The sequence below is a fragment of the Heterodontus francisci genome, chromosome 35 (assembly GCF_036365525.1).
Source record: "Heterodontus francisci isolate sHetFra1 chromosome 35, sHetFra1.hap1, whole genome shotgun sequence".
Lineage (NCBI taxonomy): Eukaryota > Metazoa > Chordata > Chondrichthyes > Heterodontiformes > Heterodontidae > Heterodontus > Heterodontus francisci.
Window position 1 is genome coordinate 49,796,644 of NC_090405.1, and position 25,972 is coordinate 49,822,615.

Genomic DNA, 25,972 nt, shown 5'->3' on the forward strand with positions numbered 1-25,972 from the left:
TACATGAAGCTCTGCCACTGGTCCCTTCTAATATTAAACTTAAAAAAGAAACACATACAGCAAGTATCTTAAAGATCAAGATGGAGGAGAGGTGTTCTCCAGAATTTGCAGTTTTTCTCTAGCCCTGTCTTATAAGCTGGCTTTCCCTCCATGCACAGTGCCAGCACTCTGGCTGGCCCTTTCACACAGTAACAAAGGAGTCTCCTGTATTTACAGCAATGCACCTATATCTGACAGTCAGATCTCGTCTGTAGACATCAATGGCTGTAGGAACGTGCCTGTTGTTCCTAGGATGCATGTCAGGATGAAGATCCAGAGGAAGATCCGATCGATCACCAGGGCAACGTACTTCCAATCATCCTGGATCTGAGACAAGTACCATAAGAGAAAAATCAGAAATTGTAAGACAGAAGTGTAATTGTTTCAATGTAAATCCTCATCAAACACTCCCAGGGCAGGCACAGCACAGGTTAGATACAGAGTAAAGCTCCCCCTACACTGTCCCTATCAAATACTCCCAGGACAGGTCCTTTCTCTCCTCAAGATACCGAGTACAATCCAAAAAGCACCAGCTGTTCCTTGGTACATCACCCAAGGGGCAATTCTTGACACTACCTTAGTGAGTGCTGGCTATTCAACTGTATACTCATCACAATCGAATCTGTTCTTGGTTCATATCCAGGCATACTTTCTGACAGGAGTCACTGCATTTAGAAACCAAAACCATGAACGATCTTCCCTTGCAGGGGCACTGTGCCCAACTGCAGTGCTTATGTTGCCTTGGCTGAGAATGTCCACCTAAGCGCAGATCAGGAGTCAAACCTGGTACTTTCTGGTCAGTGTGGATCAGTACCACACCAGTACACAGCGCTGTGAAACAGGGCGGTTAAAAGAGTTTGAATAAATATTGATTAAGTGAAAAAGACATGCTTTCCACAGTGACCCCAGTTCAGAGTTGATAAAAATAGGGACTTCGACTGAAGATTTGCTGAAAGTGCAATATAATCATTCACCACCAGATGTCTGTGGAACTCTACCCCAGCAAGAATGGATAGCTTCAGGAGTGGAGGAGAAGGAGCAAATCATTCAAAAAAAAAAGCTGTCCTGCATGTATCTGAAGAGATTCTCAATCAACTAAATAAATGATAATGAATATTAGTCATGCTTAACTGTTGGCATTAAGTGCAGCATGAAAGTTTCTCCAGTATGTTCTTTCCATGGGATTTCTTGGCAAATTCTTTCTCTTTCGTAGTTATATGAGGGGTACGTGCTGATCGAGTGCCACTCTCCCAAGCTTAAAGGCTGCTGCTTTTGATTAGGATTTTGCTACAGTGCTGTGGTGGGTGTTTGCTGCAGGTGTGCCATTGTCGTCATATTTGCCCTCTTCAAAAAATGGGGATGTTTTAAGCAGTTTGCAAGTCTCTCCCAAAGAGCACAATTCCCTGTCCCGCAGGCGATTAATCCAAATTCATTGCAGTTGGACAAGATAGTTTCAGATAAATGCCCAATAGGAAAACAAGAACGAAAGAGGAAGAAAGATTTTATAGTTTAATGGGCAATGAAACAGGAGCTAAAGCTTTAAAGCTGTGGGCGGCGCAGTGGTTAGCACCGCAGCCTCACAGCTCCAGCGACCCAGTTTCAGTTTTGGGTATTGCCTGTGCGGAGTTTGCAAGTTCTCCCTGTGACCACATGGGTCTCCGCCGGGTGCTCTGGTTTCCTCCCACAGCCAAAGACTTGCAGGTTGATAGGTAAATTGGCCATTGTAATTTGCCCCTAGTGTAGGTAGGTGGTAGGAGAATGGTGGGGATGTGGTAGGGAATATGGGATTAATGTAGGATTAGTATAAATGGGTGGTTGTTGGTCGGCACAGACTCGGTGGGCCGAAGGGCCTGTTTCAGTGCTGTATCTCTAAACTAAACTAAACAAAAGATGCTTTTTAAAGAACAAAATGAATGGAGAAAAGATCAGGGTGAGCAGACAAGGAAGTTTAAATGGACAAATTAGAGAAAAAATATCACAATAGCGAAAGCCATCCAACCCACCTAAGCTCAGGCATCCAGGAAAATGTTCCAGCCCCTGACCCATTATTTGTCCAATAAATTATTGCAGGGTTCTTGCCTCTGCTACCCTAACCAGAAGTCCATTCCATGATATAAAAACAAGAAATGCTGGAACCACTCAGCAGGTCTGGCAGCATCTGTGGAAAGGGAAGCAGAGTTAACTCTGCTCTTTCCACAGATGCTGCCAGACCTGCTGAGTGGTTCCAGCATTTCTTGTTTTTATTTCAGATTTCCAGCATCCGCAGTATTTTGCTTTTATTTTAGTCCATTCCATGAGTTGATCACTCTTTTTAAGAAAAGCTTTCTGCCATCAGTACTAAATTTGACCTTCTGTAGTTTAATGAAAGAAGCAGCAATCGGAATGACTTTACAAGGACCTAGTGCAGAAGACAAATAGTGGTTCTGCAATTAAGGAGAAGAGGATTCCTGCTGTGATATTTGATATGCTTCATAGGCCAGAGGAATTTCATCCCCCTTTATATTGAAGAATCATTTCTGCTGTAAGCAAAGCTGTGGTGGGGCTGCCTGCTGATCTCAATTTGTCCTCTTTAATTCTTTTGGTTGCTGTTCAGATAATGCGTCCATTAACCACGAGTTTAGTGACAACATTATGATTTGGACCACCAGGGACTTTAAGCTCCCACAGAAACTCATGAATTGGATAATGAGCTCAGCTTCTGGATCTATAATGTATTAAAGAGTTTGCATATTGCACAAAGTTACATCATTTTCCCCCTCATACTTTGTTGACCGCATCTGTATGTTTATAATCCAAAGTACTTATTGCCTCAATATGTTGTATACATCTATACAAATTGTATCTGCACATACTTCATCAACCTTTCCCATTATAAATTCAATGTTCACATGTACAATAAAAACTTCTATGTAGACTTGTCACGCTGTAATTATGCCTCAAATAGAAAGTTGCACCACCACCACTGGATGGAGGCTGCAATTACAGTTTAATTTAATCTCTCCTGTTTCCCATCCTGTCACAGATTTACTTCCTTTTTGTCCTCTCCTCCCTTCCCCTTTTCCTGCCTCAGTACTTGGTTAAAGTCTGTTACATTTCTAACTTTTCCAGTTCTGACAAAAGGTCATAGACCTGAAACTTTTAAGTCTGTTTCTCTCTCCACAGTTGTTGCCTGACCTGTTGAACACTTTCAGCATTTTCTGTTTTTATTTCAGATTTCCAATATTTTTCTTTTGTAGTTAGTGTGCTAAGTTATATAATTTATAATGGAAATATAAGTAAGGGCAGAATGTATGGCTTCAAAATGGGGACGGAATTATGTTTGCTCTCCCTGGTTCAATTATCTTCTGTCCTCTAAGCCTGCTTCACCTGAAGACTCTGTGTGAATGTATGTAAATGTAATCTTTCTCACCTCCTTGGACTCATTCTGCAGCTTCATGTTTTCTGCAATGTAAATGACGCTCTCAATAGCTTCTCGAACTTCAGGGGACAAGACAGAGATTGCAAGCTGAGCATCCAGGGACTCTGCGCTGGAGCTTTGCGTCAAACTCACACCCGCGTCCGGGTTCTTCAGCCTGTGCAGCCTGCAGCAGACACACCGTTGGTCCTGGCAGTAAAAACCATTCCCAGAGCATTTGGTTTTAAAGCAACTGGTGATCTCGCTGCTGCTGTCGAGAAACTTGGGCGTTGGATTCTTTTGAGTCTCCCAACTTGCCGTGGGTCTGGTCATAAACATAATTCGTGGCAGCAGCTTTAAGAAGATGGTTTTCACCCAGACTGGCATGGTGTGGGTCGTGGGGGTTCTATAATGGACATTGAGCACAAAAACTGTTATAACAATAGATAGAATCACGAAGATCATGGTGAAGAGCAGATATTCCCCAATTAGAGGGATCACCAGGGAAGTAGATGGTATGCTCTCGGTGATAACCAGGAGAAACACAGTGAGGGAAAGCAGGACTGAAATACTCAGAGTTACCTTCTCTCCACAGTCAGAAGGCAGGTAGAAAACCAAAATGGTCAAAAAAGAGATCATCAGGCAGGGGACGATAATGTTGATAGTGTAGAATAGAGGCATTCGTCTAATGTAAATAGAGTAGGTTATGTCTAGGTAGATCTCTTCACAGCAATTGTACTTGATGCTGTGTTTGTACCCTGGTGCAGCAATTATTGCCCATTCACCACTTTCCCAGAAGTCCTTCCTGTTGATCTCGCTGCCGATCATGTTCAAGTCGATTTTGGCTTTGTCGTGGGTCCAGGATCCAAACTTCATGCTGCAGTTCTGGTAGTCGAAGGGGAAGTAAGTCACATCCATACTGCAGGAGCTCTTGAATATGGCTGGTGATATCCAGGTCACGGTACCATCAAATTGCAACAAGACTTTGGTCTTTTCATCCACTTGGAAATCGGCGACAGCACTAGGGTCACAACCGAAAGGAATACAATATTAGCGTTTCTAAGTTCAGCAATTTTCTTCCCCTCCTAACCCAAACTAAATTTTGATTTATTTCTCATTCACAAGCCACAAATTCCTGATGTGAGGAGATTAGCATGAATGGTGTTAAGGGGAGAGCCCTTTCACACAGGCAGCGTTAAGTACGATGGACTGAATGGCCTCCTGCATCGTAAAAATCCTATGGCTATGACTACCCATCAGGCAGTGTCCAGAGGCCAGCAGGTGGTGACTATTAATTTGAAGAGTTTAAACAGTATGCTGTTCACATGGGAACATCCGTCTTAAGATGGTGCTTTGTTTAGATTCACTACAATTGATCTGTGGAAATATGGTGACCTCACCATTTGCCGCCTTGGTCAGAAATCAGCTAGGTTGCTGCAGTAACCTGTCACTCTCGTTTTGTAGGAAACATGGCAAGCAATTTACACACAGCAATATCCCATAAACAGCATTGGGATAAATGATCAGTCAATCTGTTGCAGTCAAGGGATCAACATTGCCCCAGATATTGGAAGAACTTCCTACTCTTTGAAAAAGAGCCATGGAATTACTTACATATATCTGAAAAATGCAGTCAGGCCTTAATTTCACATCTCATCTGAAAGATGGTAGCTCTGACAGTGCAGCACTCCCTCAGTATTTCGATGTAGCGCCAGCCTGGATAATGGAATCAAGTTTCCACTCTATTGCGCTGGTTTCTTTGGTGAAATTCACCCAAAATCAGCATAACCCATGCAAAAGGTCGTGGAATTTTAGGCACAAATTACATTCAGCGCAAACAAGTTTCCACAATCTTTGGGGCTAGTTTAAAATGCTTCTAGTTAGAAGCTGGCCCCGTCCATAATACCAGCCATGTCCATTGGATGAATTAATCACCATTGGGAGTTTCTGCTAATTGTGCCTGTTTGCAGGCCTTCCAGGAGGCTCTTAAAATTAAACTGGTTCTTTTGAGTGCAATTTGGACGCTGATTGCACCTAAAGTGTAAACTCTTACCCAATGTGGGGCTTGAACCCGTGACTTTGCAGCATGAATGCTTCCAAACTGAACTAAACTAACACTTCAAAAACTACACTTTTACTCCAAACTGCAAGAAAATCAATATGCATAGCGAATTATGTTGCTTATTCATGAAATGGGTGCCCAGTCTCACTAAATGCATAGCTCATGCGGAATAATTTATTGATTTTAATTTGAATTAGTGTTCTCATAAATTTTACATCACTTCAATGCTACTCTGGCAGAATTTTTGTCTGATTAATTTCAGCCAAATAATATGGATTGCTATGTTAGAAAAGCAGAAGAATGCCCACTAGTCTAATGCAATGGAGCATTGATAGAATCACTTCTAAACTGCCTTTTTTAAAAACCACAGGAAATCCAGAGAGAATAACTTCATTGTCCTCTTATTTTTCATTACAGGATTAATTTTGTTCTTTCAAGTCAGTTCTACTTTATATCCTTTGGCGATGCTTTGATTCTGCCCTTCTTATTGGGTGAATCCAATAAAATTATAAATATTTTATAATTTATTGTATATTATAAATAATAAATCCTAAAGGAAATAAGGAGTTTTTAAAAATTCATTCTTCAGATGTGAGTGTTGTTGGCAAGGCCAGCATTTATTGCCCTTGAGCAGTTGGTGATAAACTACCTACAACTGAGTGGATTCCTAGGCCATTTCAGAGGGCAGTTAAGAGTCAACCACATTGCTGTAGGTCTGAGGTCACATGTAGGCCAGACCAGGTAAGGATGGCAGATTTCCTTCCCTAAAGGACATTAGTGAACCAGATTTTTTTAAAACAACAATCTGGTAGTTTTATGATTCTTATTAATGAGACCAGCATTTTATTCCAGATTTATTAATTGAACTTAAACTCTTCTGGCTACCGCAGGAAGTGGTTGAGGCAAGTAACTTAAATGCTTTCAAAAGAAAATGAGATGAGTACATGAGAGAAAAGGGAATAGAAAGTTATGCTGAAAGGCTGAGATTTGGTTCATAGTATTGAGGGAGACTTGTGTGGTGTTTAAACAGCAGCACAGACTAGTTGGACCATATGGCCTGTTTCTGTACTGTTTATTCTATGTAATCTATTCTATGAATGCCTGCTACATGCCACCAACTTATGATAAACTTCTCCGAGTCATATTAGCACAGCAGCTCTTGGTTCCTCAAATGCCTTGGAGTATTGGTGCATCATGGAACTGATTGGTGTGGGAAACAGTGAGGTAGAAGAGAGGCTAAATTTTCCAGTTAGTGATTTGATTGCACCCAAATTTCATATTGTGTTGTTTTGAGCCAAAGCAAGTTCCTCTCCTGAATACATTGTCTTTTGCTGGGCTATAGTTCCATGGGCACTGGGAGGCCTATGGTATCTCAGCCTAATGTGTGTGTGTTTAGTGCAGTGAGATATTTGAGAATGGGGAGCATCACACCAAATTCTGGTCTCACCCAGCATCCACACATGTGGATCACTGGATAGCAGGGGCCCAGAGTTTTCCCTGCAAGTCACTAAGACCAATTGTTGTGCTCCCGTCAACAGCATAGCTGAGAGCAGTTAACTCCGCCCAGCCCAGGGCTTAAACTGGAAATTTTGTGAGTATGTTTATCTTGGCTCTGCATGGAATAGTACAGCTCACTAATTAACCCATTGCAGGACCCCAGTCATGCTAATGTTATGGTATGCTGTGAATGGGGACAGAAATTACAATTCATTTGTGCCATTAACTGGTTAATTTGACATCACTTTCATTAATACTGACTTGTTGTACAAGATAATGTCTGGCTTCCAGATTTTCTCAGAAGGAACCCGAATAAACTTGACACTTCCGTATTCAGCAGGATCCCACCTTAACTTATAATCATTCCAAATCTGAGGAAAGCAAAAACAACAAAAAATAGGTTAAAGGCATCATATGAAGTTATGACTGAAGTGGGAGGAGTGCACTGTCTTTTCTGCTCCCACTTCTCTGTAGCTCACAACATATTTTTTATTTTAATGTTTACCCAGTTACCGATTCGGTCAATCATACTCTTCATCCCAAAATAAATACACCAACCAGATTTCTTTAATAAACAACAAAATTATTAGTTTATTATCAAACAAGACTTATCCAGTAACAAAACAAAGCATTAACACACAGATTGAAATACGTAAGTTCCCTTTTTAAATTCCCCACACATACACACACTGAAAAAAAAATACAGAAATTCTCTCTGCAGCGGTCCGTTTCAAGAAAAGACACAAAAAAAACACACTTTGGCCAAATACTTGCTAATTTTTGAAGAAAAATGAGAAGATATGGAAGGAAGTCAGTTGTTCCTTTTGGCCTGGTGTCCGGGTATACAGAGACAGGTCACTGGGATCTTTTCTAAAGCAGTTCTTTTCAGGCAGTATTGATGATTTATCTGGCAGGTTTTTCCAGCTTCTCAGCAGAGATGCTGCACCAGGGATTTTAGCTCTCCCACGCTGGATCTTTGCAGGGTTTCTTCAAAGATGTAGAAAAAGAGATGAGCTAGGTGGTTTCTTTTCTTCTTGGCAGGCAAAAAAACCAACTGTCTTCAAAACAATTCACATCCCAACTGAACTGAAAACAATATACCAACCCCAAACAGAAACTCAACCTCCTGACCTCCATAAACCTTGACATGTGGCTTCTCTGTAAACATCTTCCCCAGGTCATCAATGTTTCTGTTGTTTATTGAGCTTAAAGCACATGATTTCCAGCACAGGTTGTTTTCCAATAACATCTCGAGTGTCCTTTCAATGAACTTGGTAAAAATAAAACTCATCCATGGAATCTTTTCAGTTTTAACAGAAGTCCTCAAAAAATAAAATATTGAAAATTGAAGCGCTTTCATAACAAAGCAAATGTTGATTAAATCTTCTTCTTCTTTGGCCTCCTTGTCTCAAGAGACAATGGGTAAGCGCCTGGAGGTGGTCAGTGCTTTGTGAAGCAACGCCTGGAGTGGCTATAAAGGCCAATTCTAGAGTGACAGACTCTTCCACAGGTGCTGCAGATAAAATTGGTTGTCGGGGCTGTTACACAGTTGGTTCTCCTCTTGCGCCTCTGTCTTTTTTCCTGCCAACTGCTAAGTCTCTTCGACTCGCCACTCTTTAGCCCCGCCTTTATGGCTGTCCGCCAGCTGTGGCAATCACTGGCAACTGACTCCCACGACTTGTGATTAATGTCGCAGGACTTCATGTTGCGTTTGCAGACTTCTTTAAAGCGGAGACATGGACGGCCGATGGGTCTGATACCAGTGACGAGCTCCCTGTACAATGTGTCCTTGGGGATCCTGCCATCTTCCATGCAGCTCACATGGCCAAGCCATCTCAAGCACCGGTGGCTCAGTAGTGTGTATATGCTGGGGATGTTGGCCGCCTCAAGGACTTCTGTGTTGGAGATACAGTCCTGCCACCTGATACCAAGGATTCTGCGGAGGCAGTGAAGATGGAATGAATTGAGATGTTGCTCTTGGCTGACATACGTTGCCCAGGCCTCGCTGCCGTAGAGCAAGGTACTGAGGACATAGGCTTGATACACTCGGACTTTTGTGTTCCATGTCAGTGCGCCATTTTCCCACACTCTCTTGGCCAGTCTGGACATAGCAGCGGACGCCTTTCCCATGCGCTTGTTGATTTCTGCATCGAGAGACAGGTTACTGGTGATAGTTGAGCCTAGGTAGGTGAACTCTTGAACCACTTCCAGAGCGTGGTTGCGGATATTGATGAATGGAGCTTTCCTGATGTCCTGTCCCACGATGATCATTTTCTTGAGGCTGATGGTTAGGCCACATTTGTTGCAGGCAGCTGCAATCCTGTTGATGAGTCTCTGCAGACACTGTTCTGTGTGGGATGTTAATGCAGCATTGTCAGCAAAGAGGAGTTCCCTGATGAGGACCTTCCATACTTTGGTCTTCGCTCTTAGATGGGCAAGGTTGAACAACCTGCCATCTGATCTTGTGTGGAGGAAAATTCCTTCTTCTGAAGACTTGAACGCATTTGAGAGCAGCCGGGAGAAGAAGATCCCAAACAGTGTAGGTGCGAGAACACAGCCCTGTTTCACGCCACTCAGTATAGGAAAGGGGTCTGATGAGGCTATGCTGAATTGTGCCTTTCATATTGTCATGGAATGAGGTGATGATATTTAGTAGCTTTGGTGGACATCCGATCTTTCCTAGTGGTCTGAAGAGACCACGTTTGTTGATGAGGTCAAAGGCTTTGGTGAGATCTATGAAAGCAACGTAGAGAGGCATCTGTTGTTCGCGGCATTTCTCCTGTAGCTGGCGAAGGGAGAACATCATGTCAATGGTGGATCTCTGCTCGAAAGCCACAGTGTGCCTCAGGGTAGACACGTTCAGCCAGCTTCTGGAGCCTGTTTAAAACAACTCGAGCGAAGACTTTCCCCACTATGCTGAGCAGGGAGATTCCACGGTAGTTGTTGCAGTCACCGCGGTCACCCTTGTTCTTATAGAGGGTGATGATATTGGCATCGCGCATGTCCTGTGGTACTGCTCCTTTATCCCAGCACAGGCAAAGCAGTTCGTGGAGTGCTGAAAGTATAGCAGGCTTGGCACTCTTGATTATTTCAGGGGTAATGCCGTCCTTCCCAGGGGCTTTTCCACTGGCTAGAGAATCAATGGCATCTCTAAGTTCTGATTTTTTTGGCTCTTCATCCAGCTCATCCATAACTGACAGAGACTGGGCTGCATTGAGGGCTGTCTCAGTGACAACATTTTCGCTGGAGTACAGTTCTAGGTAGTGCTGTACCCAGCGGTCCATTTGCTTGCGTTGGTCAGTGATCGTGTCCCCTGATTTAGACTTGAGAGGGACGATCTTCCTTATGGTTGGCCCAAAAGCTCTCTTAATGCCATCATACATTCCTCTGATGTTTCCGGTGTCGGAGGCCAGCTGAATACGACCGCATAGGTATTGCCAGTAGTCATTTGTGCAGCGCCTGGCTGTTCTTTGTGCAGCATTTCTGGCTGCTTTAAGTGCCAAGGATGTTAACTCGCTGGAGGCTTTCTTGTAGTTCAGCAGTGCAATGCACTTAGCGGCTATGACAGGTTCCAGCTCTTCAAAGTGAGAATGAAACCAGTCTGCATTCTGCTTCACACATTTGCCATAGGTGGTCATTGCTGAGTCATAGATGGCACCTCTGATGTGGGCCCACTTGATCTCTGCATCCCCTGTAGGAGTGTTTTGAAGGGCTTTTTCAAGTGAATTTAGAAACTTATGTAACAGCTGTGGATAAGAAATTCTGCTAGTGTTGATGCGCGGGCTGCCCTTCTGCTTGGAGTGATGCAGCTTCTTTGGTTTGAGTCTAACCTTGCTGCACACCAGGGAGTAGTCGGTGTCGCAGTCCGCACTGTGGAAGCTGTGTGTGATTTGAACACTGTTTAAAGAGCGATTAAACACATGAGATGAAATTGTGATAGTGTAGCGAAATAACAGTTGGTGTGATCAATATATGAATGTGTAATGTTTTTGTATGAAATGCTCTATTTAAGGAATGTCTTAATCTAATGCCCACTATTTTGGTGTATTAGTTGGATACAGCTGAAAAGTTTAATTTTTTTTCCAACATTCTGATTACTCCATGAGGACACAAATGGTATGGAACATTATCAAGCTCTGATTGGACTGTGTTGTAATCAGGGGTTGACATCGTGTCCATGCACGGACATCAGTGTCCGTGGTAAAGATTTTGAGGTCCGTGACTGGTATCTTTAGGAATGAGAAATTTCCCATTGGCTTCTTCTTCCACACCAGTCCGACTTTTAAAAAATAAATCGCAGACATCAGTTTCACGGTTGACAGGTGCTTAGAGCAGAGACAATGCTTCTGAACTTCGGACAAGTTCGGGTTTTTCTGGTGGGCTCCAATTTTTTTTTTTAATAGCCCGCAGAAAACCACGAGCTTGTCAGATGTTCGGAAGCGCTGTCTCTGCTCTGAGCACCTGTCAGCTGTGAAAGTGACGGCTGTGATGTTTTTAAAAAATCAACCAACCATGAAGCAGCTTAGCCCCGCTCTCTGCAACTGTCAGAGAGGGAGAAGAGGCAGGACAGGGGGAGAGAGAGACGGTGGGGGGGGGGGGGGCGGATAGGGGGAGAGAGAGAGAGTGGGGGAGAGAGAGAGAGGGGGGACAGGGAGAGAGAGAGAGGGGTGACAGGGAGAGGGGGGACAGGGAGAAAGAGGGAGGAAACGGAGAGAAAGAGTGGGGATGAGAGAGAGTGAGGAGGGGAAACAGACATGGGGGGGACACAAGGAGAGGGGAGAGACAGACAGACAGACACAGGGATAGAGAGGAGGGAGAAAGTGCGATCAAGATCACTGTTGACAGATGGACATCTATCCATCGCTACAAGCGTGCAGGCAAACACTGACTACTTGTGCAAGCAAAGAAATGCCAGGCAATCAGTAAATCAATGTCCAACATAGTGACGAGAAAGTAAGTCAATAAATTAGTCATCTCATTTAATACTTCTTCACAAAAATGCACATTTGTTGTTTTGATTAATAGTAAGATAAATTTTTAATGCCTTTATCTTTCCAAAATTATCTCACTGGTCCCCTTATGTAAAACAAAACTTGTAATGTGGCACCCCATGCAGAAAGGTTGGACACCACTGCTTCAAACCTTTGACGCATTTTAAAATAACCTAACAGCTAGATTATTTTAAAACACATGTTTAAAGGCTTGTGTTATGTAAACTCATTTTAAAAAGGCAAAAGTCACGTCGGGAATGTCTCAATTTCTGCACTCTGGCACAAATTACTTTCACCTGGGACACAAGCTCAGTGACATGTTGAAAGTTGCTGGACCTTTACTTCTATATAATAGTTGTTCCGCTGCTATCCATTTGGAATCACATTGTTCCAAAACTTGTATTGAGTGGAAAACAGGCAAGAAAATTCAAGGAATCTCCAGAAGTCAGCACTGTAAGTTTTTTTTATTCATTCATGGGATGTGGGAGGCCCTGGCTAGGCCAGCATTTATTACCCATTCCTAATTGCCCTTGAGAAGATGGTGGTGAGCTGCCTTCTTGAACTGCTGCAGTCCATGTGAGGTAGGTACACCCACAGTGCTGTTAGGAAGGGAGTTCCAGGATTTTGACCCAGCGATAGTAAAGGAACGGCGATATAGTTCCAAGTCAGAATGGTGTGTGACTTGGAGGGGAGCTTGCAGGTGGTGGTGTTCTCATGCATTTGCTGCCCTTGTCCTTCTAGTTGGTAGAGGTCGCGGGTTTGGAAGGTGCTGTCTAAGGAGCCTTGGTACATTGCTGCAGTGCATCTTGTAGATGGTACACACTGCTGCCACTGCGTCGGTGTGGAGGGAGTGAATGTTTGTGAATGGGGTGCCAATCAAGCAGGCTGCTTTGTCCTGGATGGTGTCGAACTTCTTGAGTGTTGTTGGAGCTGCACCCATCCAGGCAAGTGGAGAGTATTCCATCACACTCCTGACTTGCGCCTTGGAGATGGTGGGCAGGCTTTGGGGAGTCAGGAGGTGAGTTACTTGCCACAGGATTCCTAGCCTCTTACTTGCTCTTGTAGCCACTGTATTTATATGGCTACTCCAGTTCAGTTTCTGGTCAATGGTAGCCCCTAGGATGTTGATAGTGGGGGATTCAGCAATGGTAATGCCATTGAATGTCAAGGCATGTTAAAGAATGTTAAGTTCCTTATGACTATGACAGTATGATGTAATGGGGCTGAGTGATATTAGCAAAAACAGGATGCTGCTGACCCAAACACAATAGTTAGTAAATAGAATGTAACATAGCTTTAATAAACCTTAATCTATGATGAACTATAAACAATTCCTTAACAAAATCTATACTGTATTTGCAGTTTTAAAAACTCAAGGAAGACAGTAAAAATTTATGATGTTTCAATGACCATGTTAGAAACTGTCACTAACTGATTTTTTTTGCTGCGAGTTCGATTAAAAGGCAAGTTTTACAAGTATGTCAAAGATCATTAACCGCAATGTGCATCATTTATTATTCAGTTTGAGGGCAGATAATCTGAGTGGCCAATATCATTTGAAAGTAGTTTGTATCATATAATTACATTTATGTTAAAATTTGCTAACGGGTAATAGATTTGGCTTGGACATAAATTGGTTAGTCTGGAGTACAATCTTACAGATAGTGACTAAAGATTTTGTAACTGAATAATACATGCAGTAAGAACTGCATCTTTTTGCAGAAAAGCTTTTTGTTAATAATTATCTTGTCAGAGCTGAATCGGAATCGACAGTGATCGACTGAGATATAAACATATGTGAATTTAAGAGAATCGCTTTATTGGAGGAACTGAAGGGCTCTCTTTATTTGTAATTGTGTTTGTCTAATTTTGTCACTAGCTTTGGTGAGCAAATTACATTTTGTCCATGAGAAATTCTGTTGTTTCTGTATTTTAGAACCCAGACCTGGTTTAACAACCTGTCAAGATGAATAAACTAGTCTTGGCTACCTACCATTAATCTCTCTGTCCCTTCTGTCCTGCTCTGCTTTTCTGTTTTACATGACTCTTTTGAAGTACTATCTGCTCCATCCTATAAAATTCCTCTGATTTGGTGATCACTGTCCTTTTGTTGGCTGCCTTGTCATGACATATTACCAGCAGGTAAAGAAGTTTCACAAACATTGGCCATCACGGGTTAAATTGTCTTGTGACAACAGCAGTGTGAGTTTAGTTTAGTTTAGAGATACAGCACTGAAACAGGCCCTTTGGCCCACTGAGTCTGTGCCGACCATCAACCACCCATTTATACTAATCCTACACTAATTCCATATTCCTATCACATCCCCACCTGTCCCTATATTTTCCCTACCACCTACCTATACTAGGGGCAATTTATAATGGCCAATTTACCTATCAACCTGCAAGTCTTTGGCATGTGGGAGGAAACCGGAGCACCCGGAGGAAACCCACGCAGACACAGGGAGAACTTGCAAACTCCACACAGGCAGTACCCAGAATTGAACCCGGGTCGCTGGAGCTGTGAGGCTGTGGTGCTAATCACTGCGCCACTGTGCCGCCCTAAAGAAATGGTCCATCTTCCTATTGCTGGTTTTTCTACTGCCTCACCTCAATAACCACAATAACAATCCTCTCCTTGAGTTTCATGGTTTATTGGATGAATTTGCACTCCTGACACAGTATGAATCCATAGATGTCATCCGATAAGGTCCATCTACCACCCCGTGATATGGTGTAGCTAGCTCTATTCTGTTAACAAAAGTAATTTGCATTGGTATTGTATACTATTTTGCTTGCTAGTTAGCTAATACAGTTGTGCTGCTCTCCATTGATATTTGTATGCTTAGCTACTTTATTTGTAGGGAGAAATGTGTTTTAAATCGGACTGTGTTTTGATGGCATTAGGTTGGCTATACACCTTAAATACAGCCTATAATTGCCCCCATGTCCGTGACAGAGTCAATAATTTTGTCAAATGTTCATGGTGCAATATGTTGGTGCCTATCCCTGATTGTAATGTGGCTAACGCAGACCAGTCAACAAGGTTTGAGGCTCACTATAATTTACAATTGCATTGTAGGCAAAGTAGGTGAAGCATTTTTAAATACAGAGTAGTAGATCATCCGTGGTCTTATGCACAAGTAGTGAGAACACACCTAGAGTACTGTGTACAGTTTTGGTCAGCTTATTTAAGGAGGTACATACTTGCATTGGAAGCAGTTCACAGAAGGTTCACTAGGCTGATTCTTGGGATGAGGGGTTTGTCTTATGAGGAAAGGTTCAGCAGGTTGGGCCTATACTCATTGAAGTTTCCCCTCATGGGGGAATCTCAAACTAGGGGGCACAGTTTCAAATTAAGAGGTCTCCCACTTAAGACGGAGATGAAGAGGAATTTCTTCTCTCAGACGGTATTAGTGTTTGGAATTCTCTTCCCCAAAGAGCAGTGGAGGCTGGGTCAATAAATATATTCAAGGCTGAGTTAGACAGATTTTTGATTGACAAGAGAGTCAAGGGTTATGGGGGTGCCGGCAGGAAATTGAAGTTAAGGCCACAATCAGATCGGCCATGATCTTATTGAATAGCGGAGCAGGCTCAAGGGGACAAACGACCTACTCCTGCTCCTATTTCTTATGTTCTTAATGTCAGGCTTCAGATCATCAATTTGCTTTATCTTTTTAAGATTATTTGGCATCTGTAGCAAAGTATGACTTCTGATGCATGACACTTAGTTTCTGATGGATGTACACTAGGCGTTAAGACTTTGTTCAAGGTAAGTCTGATGATAAGCTTTTCTATAACAATTGTTATATCTGTGATGCATAATTCTGCTGTTCAGGTGAAACTGTTCCTTGTGGCACATAAGGTCTACTTATTATTAAGTAAACATGGTCAGGTCAATCAGAGCTTGATTGTTTAATGAGCGGACTGCATTGTGAGGTCAGTCAGAGTTTAATTGCTTTTCAGGTTGCAAGACCAAACCTTGGATGAGATACCTGGCACTCTTTCCCTTTTTTCATGAATGTGATTGCTAAGGCATAGATACAGATGTTCTGACTCCTGTGTGGGGTAACTATTTTCTCTCAATGAGGCAGACTCTCAGTATATTCCAGATAATGGGCATTTCTTCTCCATTTCAAAGTATATTGTAATAAATTTGCCTATGGTCCAATCAGCTGCAAAAATAATTGCCTGAGATACATTTGCCTATAATCGAGTGTGATGGGGAAGTGTTACTTGTTGGAAACCAGTCGTGTTCCACAAGTGTGATAAATGGATGAATGAGAGAAGTTGCATGTTATATGTCTAAAACCATAAAATAGGCAGATTTTCAAAGTGGTCTTGTCACAATCGCAATATTTGATAATTCTTTTGCATTGGCATATGATGTACATTTGAAGTCTAGTCACTGTTATAACTAAAGAAAAACAGCAGCCAATTTGCACACAGCAAGCTCCCACAAACAGCAATGTGATAATGGCCAGCTAATTTGTTTTTTTTTTAGTGATTTTGATTGACAGCTAAATATTAGCCAGGACACCCCTGCTGTTTGGTGAAGTGGTGTCACAGGACCTCTTAGAGCCTCCTGAGAATAGGCAGGGCTTTAGTTTAACGTTTCATCTCTGACAGTGCAGCACTTCCCCCATATAAAAGCAAAATACTGCAGATGCTGAAAATCTGAAATAAAAACAAAAAGTGCTGGAAGTACTCAGCAGGTCACATCTGTAGAGAGAGAAGCAGAGTTAATGTTTCAGGTCTGTGACCTTTCATCAGAACTGGCAAAAGTTAGAAAAGAATTAGGTTTTAAGCAAGTGAAGGGGGTGGGGGGGGGGGTGGTGGTGGCGTTGGAGAAGAGAACAAAAGGGGAGGTGTGTGATAGGGCAGAGGACAGGAAAGATTAAATAACAAAGCTGTCATGGGACAAAGGCAAAGAGTCTGTTAATGCTTTCGGTGAAAGACAAAGCATTAGTCCACAAAGAGTGTTAATGGCAGAATAATCAGCAGCTCTGTCCACATGAAAAAGAGGCACATGGTTAAAAAATAAAATAGTTAGAAAAAAAAGGCCAGTCATGCTCTGAAATTGTTGAATTCAAGGTTGAGGCTGCAAGGCTGTCGAGTGCCTAATCAAAAGATCAGGTGCTGCTTCTCGAGCTTGCGTTGATGTTCACTAGAACACTGCAGCAGGCCAAGCGCAGAAATGTGGGTATGAGAGCAGAGTGTGTGTTGAAATGGTGAGCAACCAGGAGCTTAGGGTCATGCTTTCGGACTGAGTGGAGGTGTTCCGCAAAGCAGTCACCCAATCTGCATTTGGTCTCCCCAATGCAGAGGTGACCGCATTGTGAGCTGTGAATACAGTATACCATATTGAAGGAAGTGGAAGTAAATTGCTGCTTCATCTGGAAGGAATGTTTAGGGCCTTAGATGGTGAGGAGAGTGAAGATTTAAGGACAGGTATTACAGCTCCTGTGATTGGATGGGAAGGTGCTGTGGGAAGGGGACAAGGTGTCAGGGGTGATGGAGGAGTGGACCAGGGAGTTGTGGAGAGAACAATCCCTTCAGAATGCTGACGGGGAGGGGAAGGAAAGATGTGGTTGGTAGTGGCATCATGCTGGAGGTGGTGGAAATGACGGAGGATGATCCTTTGGATGTGGAGACTGGTGGGGTGGAATGTGAGGACAAGGGGAACCCTGTCGCGGTTCTGGGAAGGAGGGGAAGGGGTGAGGGCAGAACTGCAGGAAATGAGTCAAACACGGTTGAAGGCCTTGTCAACCACAGTGGGGGGGAATTCCTCGGTTGAACAAAAAGGAAGACATGTCAGAAGTGCTGTTGTAGAAGGTTGCATCATCAAAACAGATGCGTCGGAGACAGAGAAACTGGGATGGAGTCCTTAATCTCTCCTGCCCTCTGCCCAATCACACACCTTCCCTTTTGTTTTCTTCCTCACCAACACTGCCCCCTCCCCACTTGCTAAAAAGCTAATTCTTTTCTAACCTTTGCCAATTCTGATGAAAGGTCACAGACCTGAAACATTAACTCTGCTTCTCTCTCCGCAGATGCTGCCTGACCTGCTGAGTATTTCCAGCACTTGTTTTTATTTCAGTATCTCTCCCTTCCCAAGTACTGTACTGGAGTGCCAACCTAGAACCTGTGTTCAAGTCTCTGGTGGGGTTTGAACCCATAATCTTCTGACTCAGAGCAGAGAGTGCTACACACAGAGCTATAGCTGCAATGGTAACAGAGTACCAGAAGGCAATTAGGCAAGGTGTTTACGTTCTTCAAGATTTTTATTATAGTGGATCTCCAGTAGCATTGCTCGCAGTAAATGAGAAAATATGGCCCCTGTCTTACTTAAGTCTGTCATGTAGGTAATAGAAACAAAAAATGCTGGAAATACTCAGCAGGCCAGGCAGCATATGTGGAGAGAGAAACCTTTCTGGTCAGTGAACTTTCATCGGAACAGTATGTTACTGTTACAAACATACAGCTTCTCCGGTGATTACTATCAGATATATTTGTATATAAGCAAGTATTATTGACATATGGAATTGCTAAGAAATGGCTTGTTTGCAGTTGAATGGCTTTGCCTGATGTTATTCTCAATTTGAATTAGAAATGTAAGTTTTACCTAATTATTTAAACATCACCAATAAATTATAGCTGCAGTGCATGAAATGAGCAGCCTCTGGTTCAATGGAAAATCAATGTTGTCTTTCCGTGTGTAAGATGAAATTAATGAAATCCTGCCTGAGTCAGTAACATAATTACATCATTCTTATTGAGACTATGGTCCTCATTTTTGTTTCCCAAATTTCTATCCTTCTCAGAAAATGCAGATTCCTGTTGGATTAAATGTTTTAGATATCTCAAGGGCCATTCTTCACATGTGAGCGGAGCCTATTTTAAAATTTATTCATGGGATGTGGGCATCACTGGCAAGGCCGGCACTCATTGTCTATCTCCAGCTTCCCTGATAATATCATGTTGGGCTTCTCCTTGAACAGCTGCAATCCTTGTCATGATGATGCTGTCAAAGTGGTGTTAGGTAGGGAATTCCAGGATATTGACCCAGTCGTAATGATGGAACAGTGATATCTGTCCAATTCAGGAGGGGAACTTGGAGTTGATGTTGTTCTTGTCATTCTCTGTGGTACGTCATGGGGTAGGGAGGTGCTGTCAAAGTAAGCACACTCTATCTCCTTTTCTCTGCCAAGTTCTCCCTAATTTTCTTACCCTCCTTTTTTTCCCCTGGTGAATGGACCCTCCCTTGGCTTGTTGCTAAAATGTAACTTTACAGATTCACTCGGTTGCTATCACTCCCTCACTCTGCACCCTTGCTGATTCCAGTCACTGATGTAGCTCTCTTGATATAATCAGTTCGTTCCTGTAATGCTCACAGCCCATCGCTGGGTGTCACCCCCTACATGTCGAACCAGCAAGTGTTATTGCAGTCTTTACTTGGGTGTAATAATTAGAGATTTTAATATGAGTAGCAATTCTATGCTCACCAGATACCCAGATATTCAACCTCCCTCTGCTCTGAAAATAACCAGTCAACATAAACAATACTGCCTTCAGGCGTAGACCCAAATCCATCAATATAAACGATTGACACTCACATGTTTCAGCCAAAGATTGGTCTCCATGATCTGATTGATTTCGTCCTGTGAATGGAAATACTCAAATCAGGTGTGATCTTGTTAGGGTTTAATCCGAACACTGAAGCACTTCACACAATTCAACAAGTCACAGCACCGTGAGATTTGGATAAGCTACTGTACCACTTTGATCAACTGAGATAGGGACACCTCAAATTGGACGACGACCGGGTCAGACACGTTCTCCACCGGCCGGATGTGCCGATTGTAGTTGCCGAAGAGTTTTGCAAACAGCCTTCTCTCTCCTTCTGAGGACAGGGCACCTTTTTAAAAAAAATTGGAATTGTTGGGGAGGGGGAGAAACAACGTTTATTTGAATGACAAGTCTTCGGATTTCCAACTAAATGAAAGTGTTGCTTTCATGGTAATGGGTCTTACCTATATCTGTGTCAAAGTGCATAAAACATTTGGACGCGATTTCACAAGCATTGATGGACCGAATGGATGAGAAATAGAGAGATGTAGAAACTGAATGTGACGGTAGCCGACAGATAGTAATTCCAACCCATTTCACCCCGTTTGCAAGACCCAAATATGTTGGGAATGGAATGGCCCCGCTTGTATTTGACACACGGAAATGCACCTCGGGCAGGTCAAAAATAATCTTGCACAAACTGGGACGGACCAGTTCTGCTCTGGTTAAGCTACACGTGCAGCAGATATTGCAAAAGGTAAGCTTACCTGCAAGAAACAGGAGAAAGATACAGCTGGCCAGCGGCAGAGTCCGATGTCGGACCCCCATTGAGCAGAGCGTGTGGAGCAGGAGAAGGGGTGGAGGTGCTGAAAGGACAGCGACTGTAGTGCCGGGGCAGGCGGAGCGCAGGCAACTGTGCGTGAATCAGCTGGAAGAGTCGGGTCCCTCAAGAGAATGATCGAGACAGAGTCGGACCCGCCTGGCTTTCTCACTCTCACACATATGCACAAGCTACATACCCTCTCTCTCACACTCACATATAATTCACACACCCTCCTGTCTTGCACACAAAAACAATTCACAAACTATCCAATATTCATACCTAAAGAATACAGCGCCATAATGCTATTAAGTTTCAATAAATTAGACAAATCGCACTCCCCAGGGTTTAATAGATGTCAACTCCAAAGTTGTGAATAGAGAGTGCACTTTCTAAATATTAAACACTGAACTCAAATCTGTTGTTAACTCTGTGAGGTGAGGTTCCGACCGATGATGCATCAACCCCAGGAACTTTGGAGAGTTCTTAGTCAGGAAAAAAAAAGATACAATCCGGCAGATTAGTAGACATGTTGCTGATTCTTCGGGAAGAGGACATCAGGAATCTGCAATCTGGATTATTGATGCTTCTGTTATGATTTACGAGATTGACTCCCCAATTAAATTTTAAAGAAACCCTGAAAACATAACTTGAAAAGATTCCGAGGAAGAAACAAAAATCTCTTTAAATATGATATTTTGGTTTACTATTTCCCAGGAGTCAGCAGTTTGATATTGAGTTACGGGCACTGCCTTAATATTTGGTAGTCGCCTTACATTTGAACCAATCGGATATAAAACTGCACATCAATTCCTCATCCCTTTTAATACTGAAAAGCAAATCTCCACGGGGTTACTCATGGTAGCTTGGATGATAGTTGTTTTATAATATAGGAGCATTGTACCCCCGTTATGTCAGTGTCTGCTGTGGCTCAGTAGCTAGCAGTCTTTCTCTGAACGAGGAAGTTGTTGGTTTAAGACCTACTCCAGGGACTTGAAAATGTAGGATGACAGTAGAGTACAGAGGGAGTGCTGCACTGTTAGGTGCTGTCATTTGATTGTGATGTTACATGTGCCATGTTGTACCTATGGCTCAGTGGATAGCAGTTTTTCTCTGAATCGGAAGATTTTTGGTTCAAGCCCTCCAGAGGGACTTGAAAATGTAATACTAGACCTGGTATTGTGCAACAAGATAGGATTAATTAATGACCTCATAGTTAAAGTGCCTCTAGGTAGCAGTGATCACAATATGATAGAATTTAACATTCAGTTTGAGGGAGAGAAGAGTAGGTCCAATACTAGTATTTTAAATTTAAATCAGGGCAATTATGAGGGCATGAAAGCAGAGCTAGCTAAAGTGAACTGGCAAATCAGGTTAAGGGATAGGTCAATAGAGATGCAGTGGCAGACATTTAAGGGGATATTTCAGAATACACAGAAAAGATACATTTCAACGAGAAAGAAAAATTCCAAGGGTCTGACCCGCCATCCATGGTTAACGAACACAGTTAAAGATAGTATCAAACTTAAAGAAAAAGCCTATAATTGCGCAAAGATGGGAGGCAGGTCAGAAGATTGGACAGAATATAAAAAACAACAAAGAATGACTAAAAGTTTGATAAGGAAGTTAAAATGAGAGTACATGAGAAAGCTAGCTAGAAATATAAAAACAGATAGTAAGAGTTTCTATAGATATTTTAAAAAGAAGAGTTAACAAAGTGAGCATTGGTCCTATAAAAAATGAGTCTGGGGAATTAATAATGGGTAATAAGGAGATGGCAGATGAATTGAACAGATATTTTGCATCAGTCTTCACTATTGAGGATACAAGTAACATTCCAGTATTAGCTGTAAGTCACGAAATGGAAGGGAGGGAGGAACTCAAGAAAATTACAATCACCAGGGAAGTGGTACTGAACAAATTGTTGGAGCTGCGGGCTAACAAGTCTCTGGGTCCTGATGGACTTCATCCTAGGGTCTTAAAAGAAGTGGCTAGTGAGATAGCTGATGCATTAGTTTTCCAAAATTCCCTAGAATTGGGGAAGGTTCCGTTAAATTGGAAAACAGCGAATGTAACTCGTTTATTCAAAAAGGGAGGGAGACAGAAAGCAGGGAACTACAGGCCAGTTAACTTAACATCTGTCTTAGGGAAAATGTTAGAAGCTATTTTTAAAGACGTTATAGCAGGGAATTTAGAAAAATTCAAGGTAATCAGGCAGAGTCAACATGGTTTTGTGAAAGGGAAATCATGTTTAACCAATTTATTGGAGTTCTTTGAGGGAGTTACATGTGCTGTGGATAAAGGGGAACTGGTGGATCTATTGTACTTAGATTTCCAGAAGGCATTTGATAAGGTGCCACATAAAAGATTATTGCAGAAAATAAAAGCTCATGGTGTAGAGGGTAACATATTGGCATGGATAGCAGATTGGCTAACTAACAGGAAACTGAGAGTGGGTCATTTTGTGGTTGGCAAGATGTAACGAGTGGTATTCGCAGGGATCTGTGCTGGGGTCGGAACTTATTACTATTTATATAAATGACTTAGATGAAGGGACTGAAGGTATGGTTACTAAATTTGCTGATGACACAAAGATAGGTCGGAAAGTAACTTGTGAAGAGGACATAAGGAGGCTACAAAGGGATATAGATAGGCTAAGTGAGTGGGCAAATACCTGGCAAATGGAGTATAATGTGAGAAAGTGTGAAATTGTCCATTTTGGTAGGAAGAATAAAAAAGAAGCATCTAAATGGTGAGAGATTGCAGAGCTCTGAGATGCAGCGGGATCTGGGCGTCCTAGTGCATGAATCGCAAAAGCTTAGTATGCCGGTACAGCAAGTAATTAGGAAAGCTAATAGAATGTTATCGTTTATCAAGAGGGGAATTGAACACAAAAGTAGGGAGGTTATGCTTCAGCTATACAGGGCCTTGGTGAGACCACATCTGGAGTACTGTGTACAGTGCTGGTCTCCTTATTTAAGGAAGGATGTAAATGCATTGGAGGCAGTACAGGGAAGGTTTACTCGACTAATACCTGGAATGGGCAGGCTGTCTTATGAGGAAAGATTGGATAGGCTAGGCTTGTATCCGCTGGAGTTTAGAAGAGTAAGAGGTGACTTGATTGAAACATATAAGATCCCGAGGGGTCTTGACAGGGTGGATGTGGAAAGGATGTTTCCCCTTGTGGGAGAATCTAGAACTAGGGGTCACTGTTTAAAAATAAGGGGTCGCCCATTTAAGACAGAGATGAGGAGAAATGTTTTCTCTGAGGGTCGTGAGTCTTTGGAATTCTCTTCTTCAAAAGGCGGTGGAAGCAGAATCTTTGAATATTTTTAAGGCAGAGGTAGATAGATTCTTGATAAGCAAGGGGGTGAAAGGTTATTGGGGGTAGGTGTAAATGTGGGGTAATTAGTTCAGCCATGAGCTTATTGACTGGTGGAGCAAGCTCGAAGGGCCGAGTGGCCTACTCCTGCTCCTAATTCGTATGTTCATATGTAATCTAGGATGACAGTACAGTACAGAGAGAGTGCTGTCTTTCAAATGAGATGTTTACCAAAGGCCCAGTCTGATCTCTCAGGTGGACACAAAAGAGGCCAGGATGCTATTTAAAGAAGAGCTGGTGAGTTCTGTCTGGTGTCCTGACTAATAAATATTCCTCAGCCAACATAGATTATCTTGTCATTTATTTCATTGCTGTTTGTGCAAATTGCCTGTGACCTTTTCATACATCACAACATTGATTGCACTTCAAAAACACTTAATTGACTGTAAAGCACTTTAGGACATTCTGAAGTTGTAAAAGATGCTATTGAAATACAAGCTATTCTTTCTTTCATGCAAATTGCATCAATGGGCAGACAGATAGAAGGTGAAGTTCAATGCGGAGAAATGTGAAGTGATTCATTTGGTAGGAAAACATGGAGAGACAATATAGAATAAAGGGTACAATTCTAAAGAGGATGCAGGAGCAGAGGGACCTAGGTGAATATGTGCTTAAGTCATTGAAGGTGACAGGACAGATTGAGAGAGCAGTTAATAAAGCATACAGTATCCTGGGCTTCATTAATAGGGGCATAGAGTACAAGAGCAAGGAGGTTATGTTGAACTTGTATAAGACACTAGTTCAGCCTCAGCTGGAGAATTGCGTCCAATTCTGGGCGCCGCACTTGAGGAAAGACGTGAGGGCGTTAGCGAGAGTACAGAAAAGATTCACGAGAATGGTTCCAGAGATGAGGAATTTCAGTTATGAAGATAGATTGGAGAAGTTAGGACTGTTTTCCTTGGAGAAGAGAAGGCTGAGAGGTGATTTGATAGAGGTATTCAAAATCATGAGGGGTCTGGACAGAGTAGATAGAGAGAAACTGTTCCCACTCATGAAAGGATTGAGAACAAGAGGGCACAGATTTAAAGTATTTGGTAAGGGAAGCAAAAGTGACATGAGGAAAAACTTTTTCACACCGCAAGGTCTGGATTGCGCTGCCTGTGGTGGAGACTGGTTCAATTGAAGCATTCAATAGGGAATTAGAGAGTTTTATGAAAAAGAAGAATGTGCAGGGTTACGGGGAGAAGGCAGAGGAATGGAACTGAGGAAGTTGTTCTTTCAGAGAGCTGGTGCGGACATGATGGGCCAAATGGCCTCCTTCAGCGCTGTAACAATTCTGTGATTCTGCTGGATCTAGGCCGGCAGTACTCCTGCTGAGTCGTTTCACTATTTTATAAGAACAGGAGCATTATACCATGTAACATACAATGCAATATTCTGCTGCTGAGATAGATTGGAGTGTAACTGGTATGTTTCTTTAAGGCCACAAGGTTTAATTGCTGTATGGACATATCCTGAGGTCAATTACAGGCTAATATGCCTTAGGCAGATCTTGAGGCAATTATGATAACTGGGGAAGTTTCTCTAGCTTGATCATTTCAGCTGTGGCTCAGTGGGTAGCACTCCCACTCTGAGTCAGGAAACTCATGAGTTTGAGTCTTACTTCAGAGTGTTGAGAATGTAATCTAGGCTAACACTCCAGTGTAGGTACTGAGGGAGCCTTCTTTTTTTTGAATGAGATATTAAACCGAGGCCCCATCTGCTCACTCGGATGAATGTAAAAGATTCCACAATGCTCTTTCAATAAGAGTTCTTCCAATGTCTCAGCCAACATTTATCCTTCAGCCAACACCCTAAAATGAATTTTCTGATCATTTATTTAATTGCTGTTTGTGGGAGCTTGCTGTGCACAAATTATCTGCTGCCTTTTTCTACATTGCAACAGTGACTACACTTCAAAAGTACTTAACTGGATGGAATGCACTTTGGGATGTCCTGGGTTTGTGAGTAGCACTATATAAATACAAGATCTTTCATTTTTTTGATAGCTGCTTGTAAATCCAGAGCTCAGAGAAAACCAACCAAAAGACAGTGGCTTTCTTATTTTTAGTATCTCTTTAAATGTGTGACACACGTTTATGTGTGACAAGATATGATACCTGAAGTGTGACCATTGTATTTCAAAATTCATATACAGCAGATCTATCACGGTGCTGATTTTTATTAGAATAGAATTTTATTAGAATTACACACGTAAAATGCAATAATTATTCCGTGAATA

General features: G+C 42.4%; 1 protein-coding gene across 1 annotated transcript; it reads right to left on the reverse strand.

The window, feature by feature from the left end:
* Positions 1-237: 237 nt before the first annotated feature.
* Positions 238-20,670, reverse strand: LOC137350541 (neuronal acetylcholine receptor subunit alpha-3-like). Its single transcript, XM_068015200.1, has 6 exons — positions 20,652-20,670; positions 19,759-19,898; positions 19,597-19,641; positions 7,254-7,363; positions 3,449-4,454; positions 238-366 (listed from the first exon to the last, which is right to left on the reverse strand). The coding sequence occupies exons 1-6, from the start codon at positions 20,668-20,670 to the stop codon at positions 238-240; spliced, it is 1,449 nt and encodes a 482-aa protein (XP_067871301.1).
* Between the last annotated feature and the right edge of the window lie 5,302 nt (positions 20,671-25,972).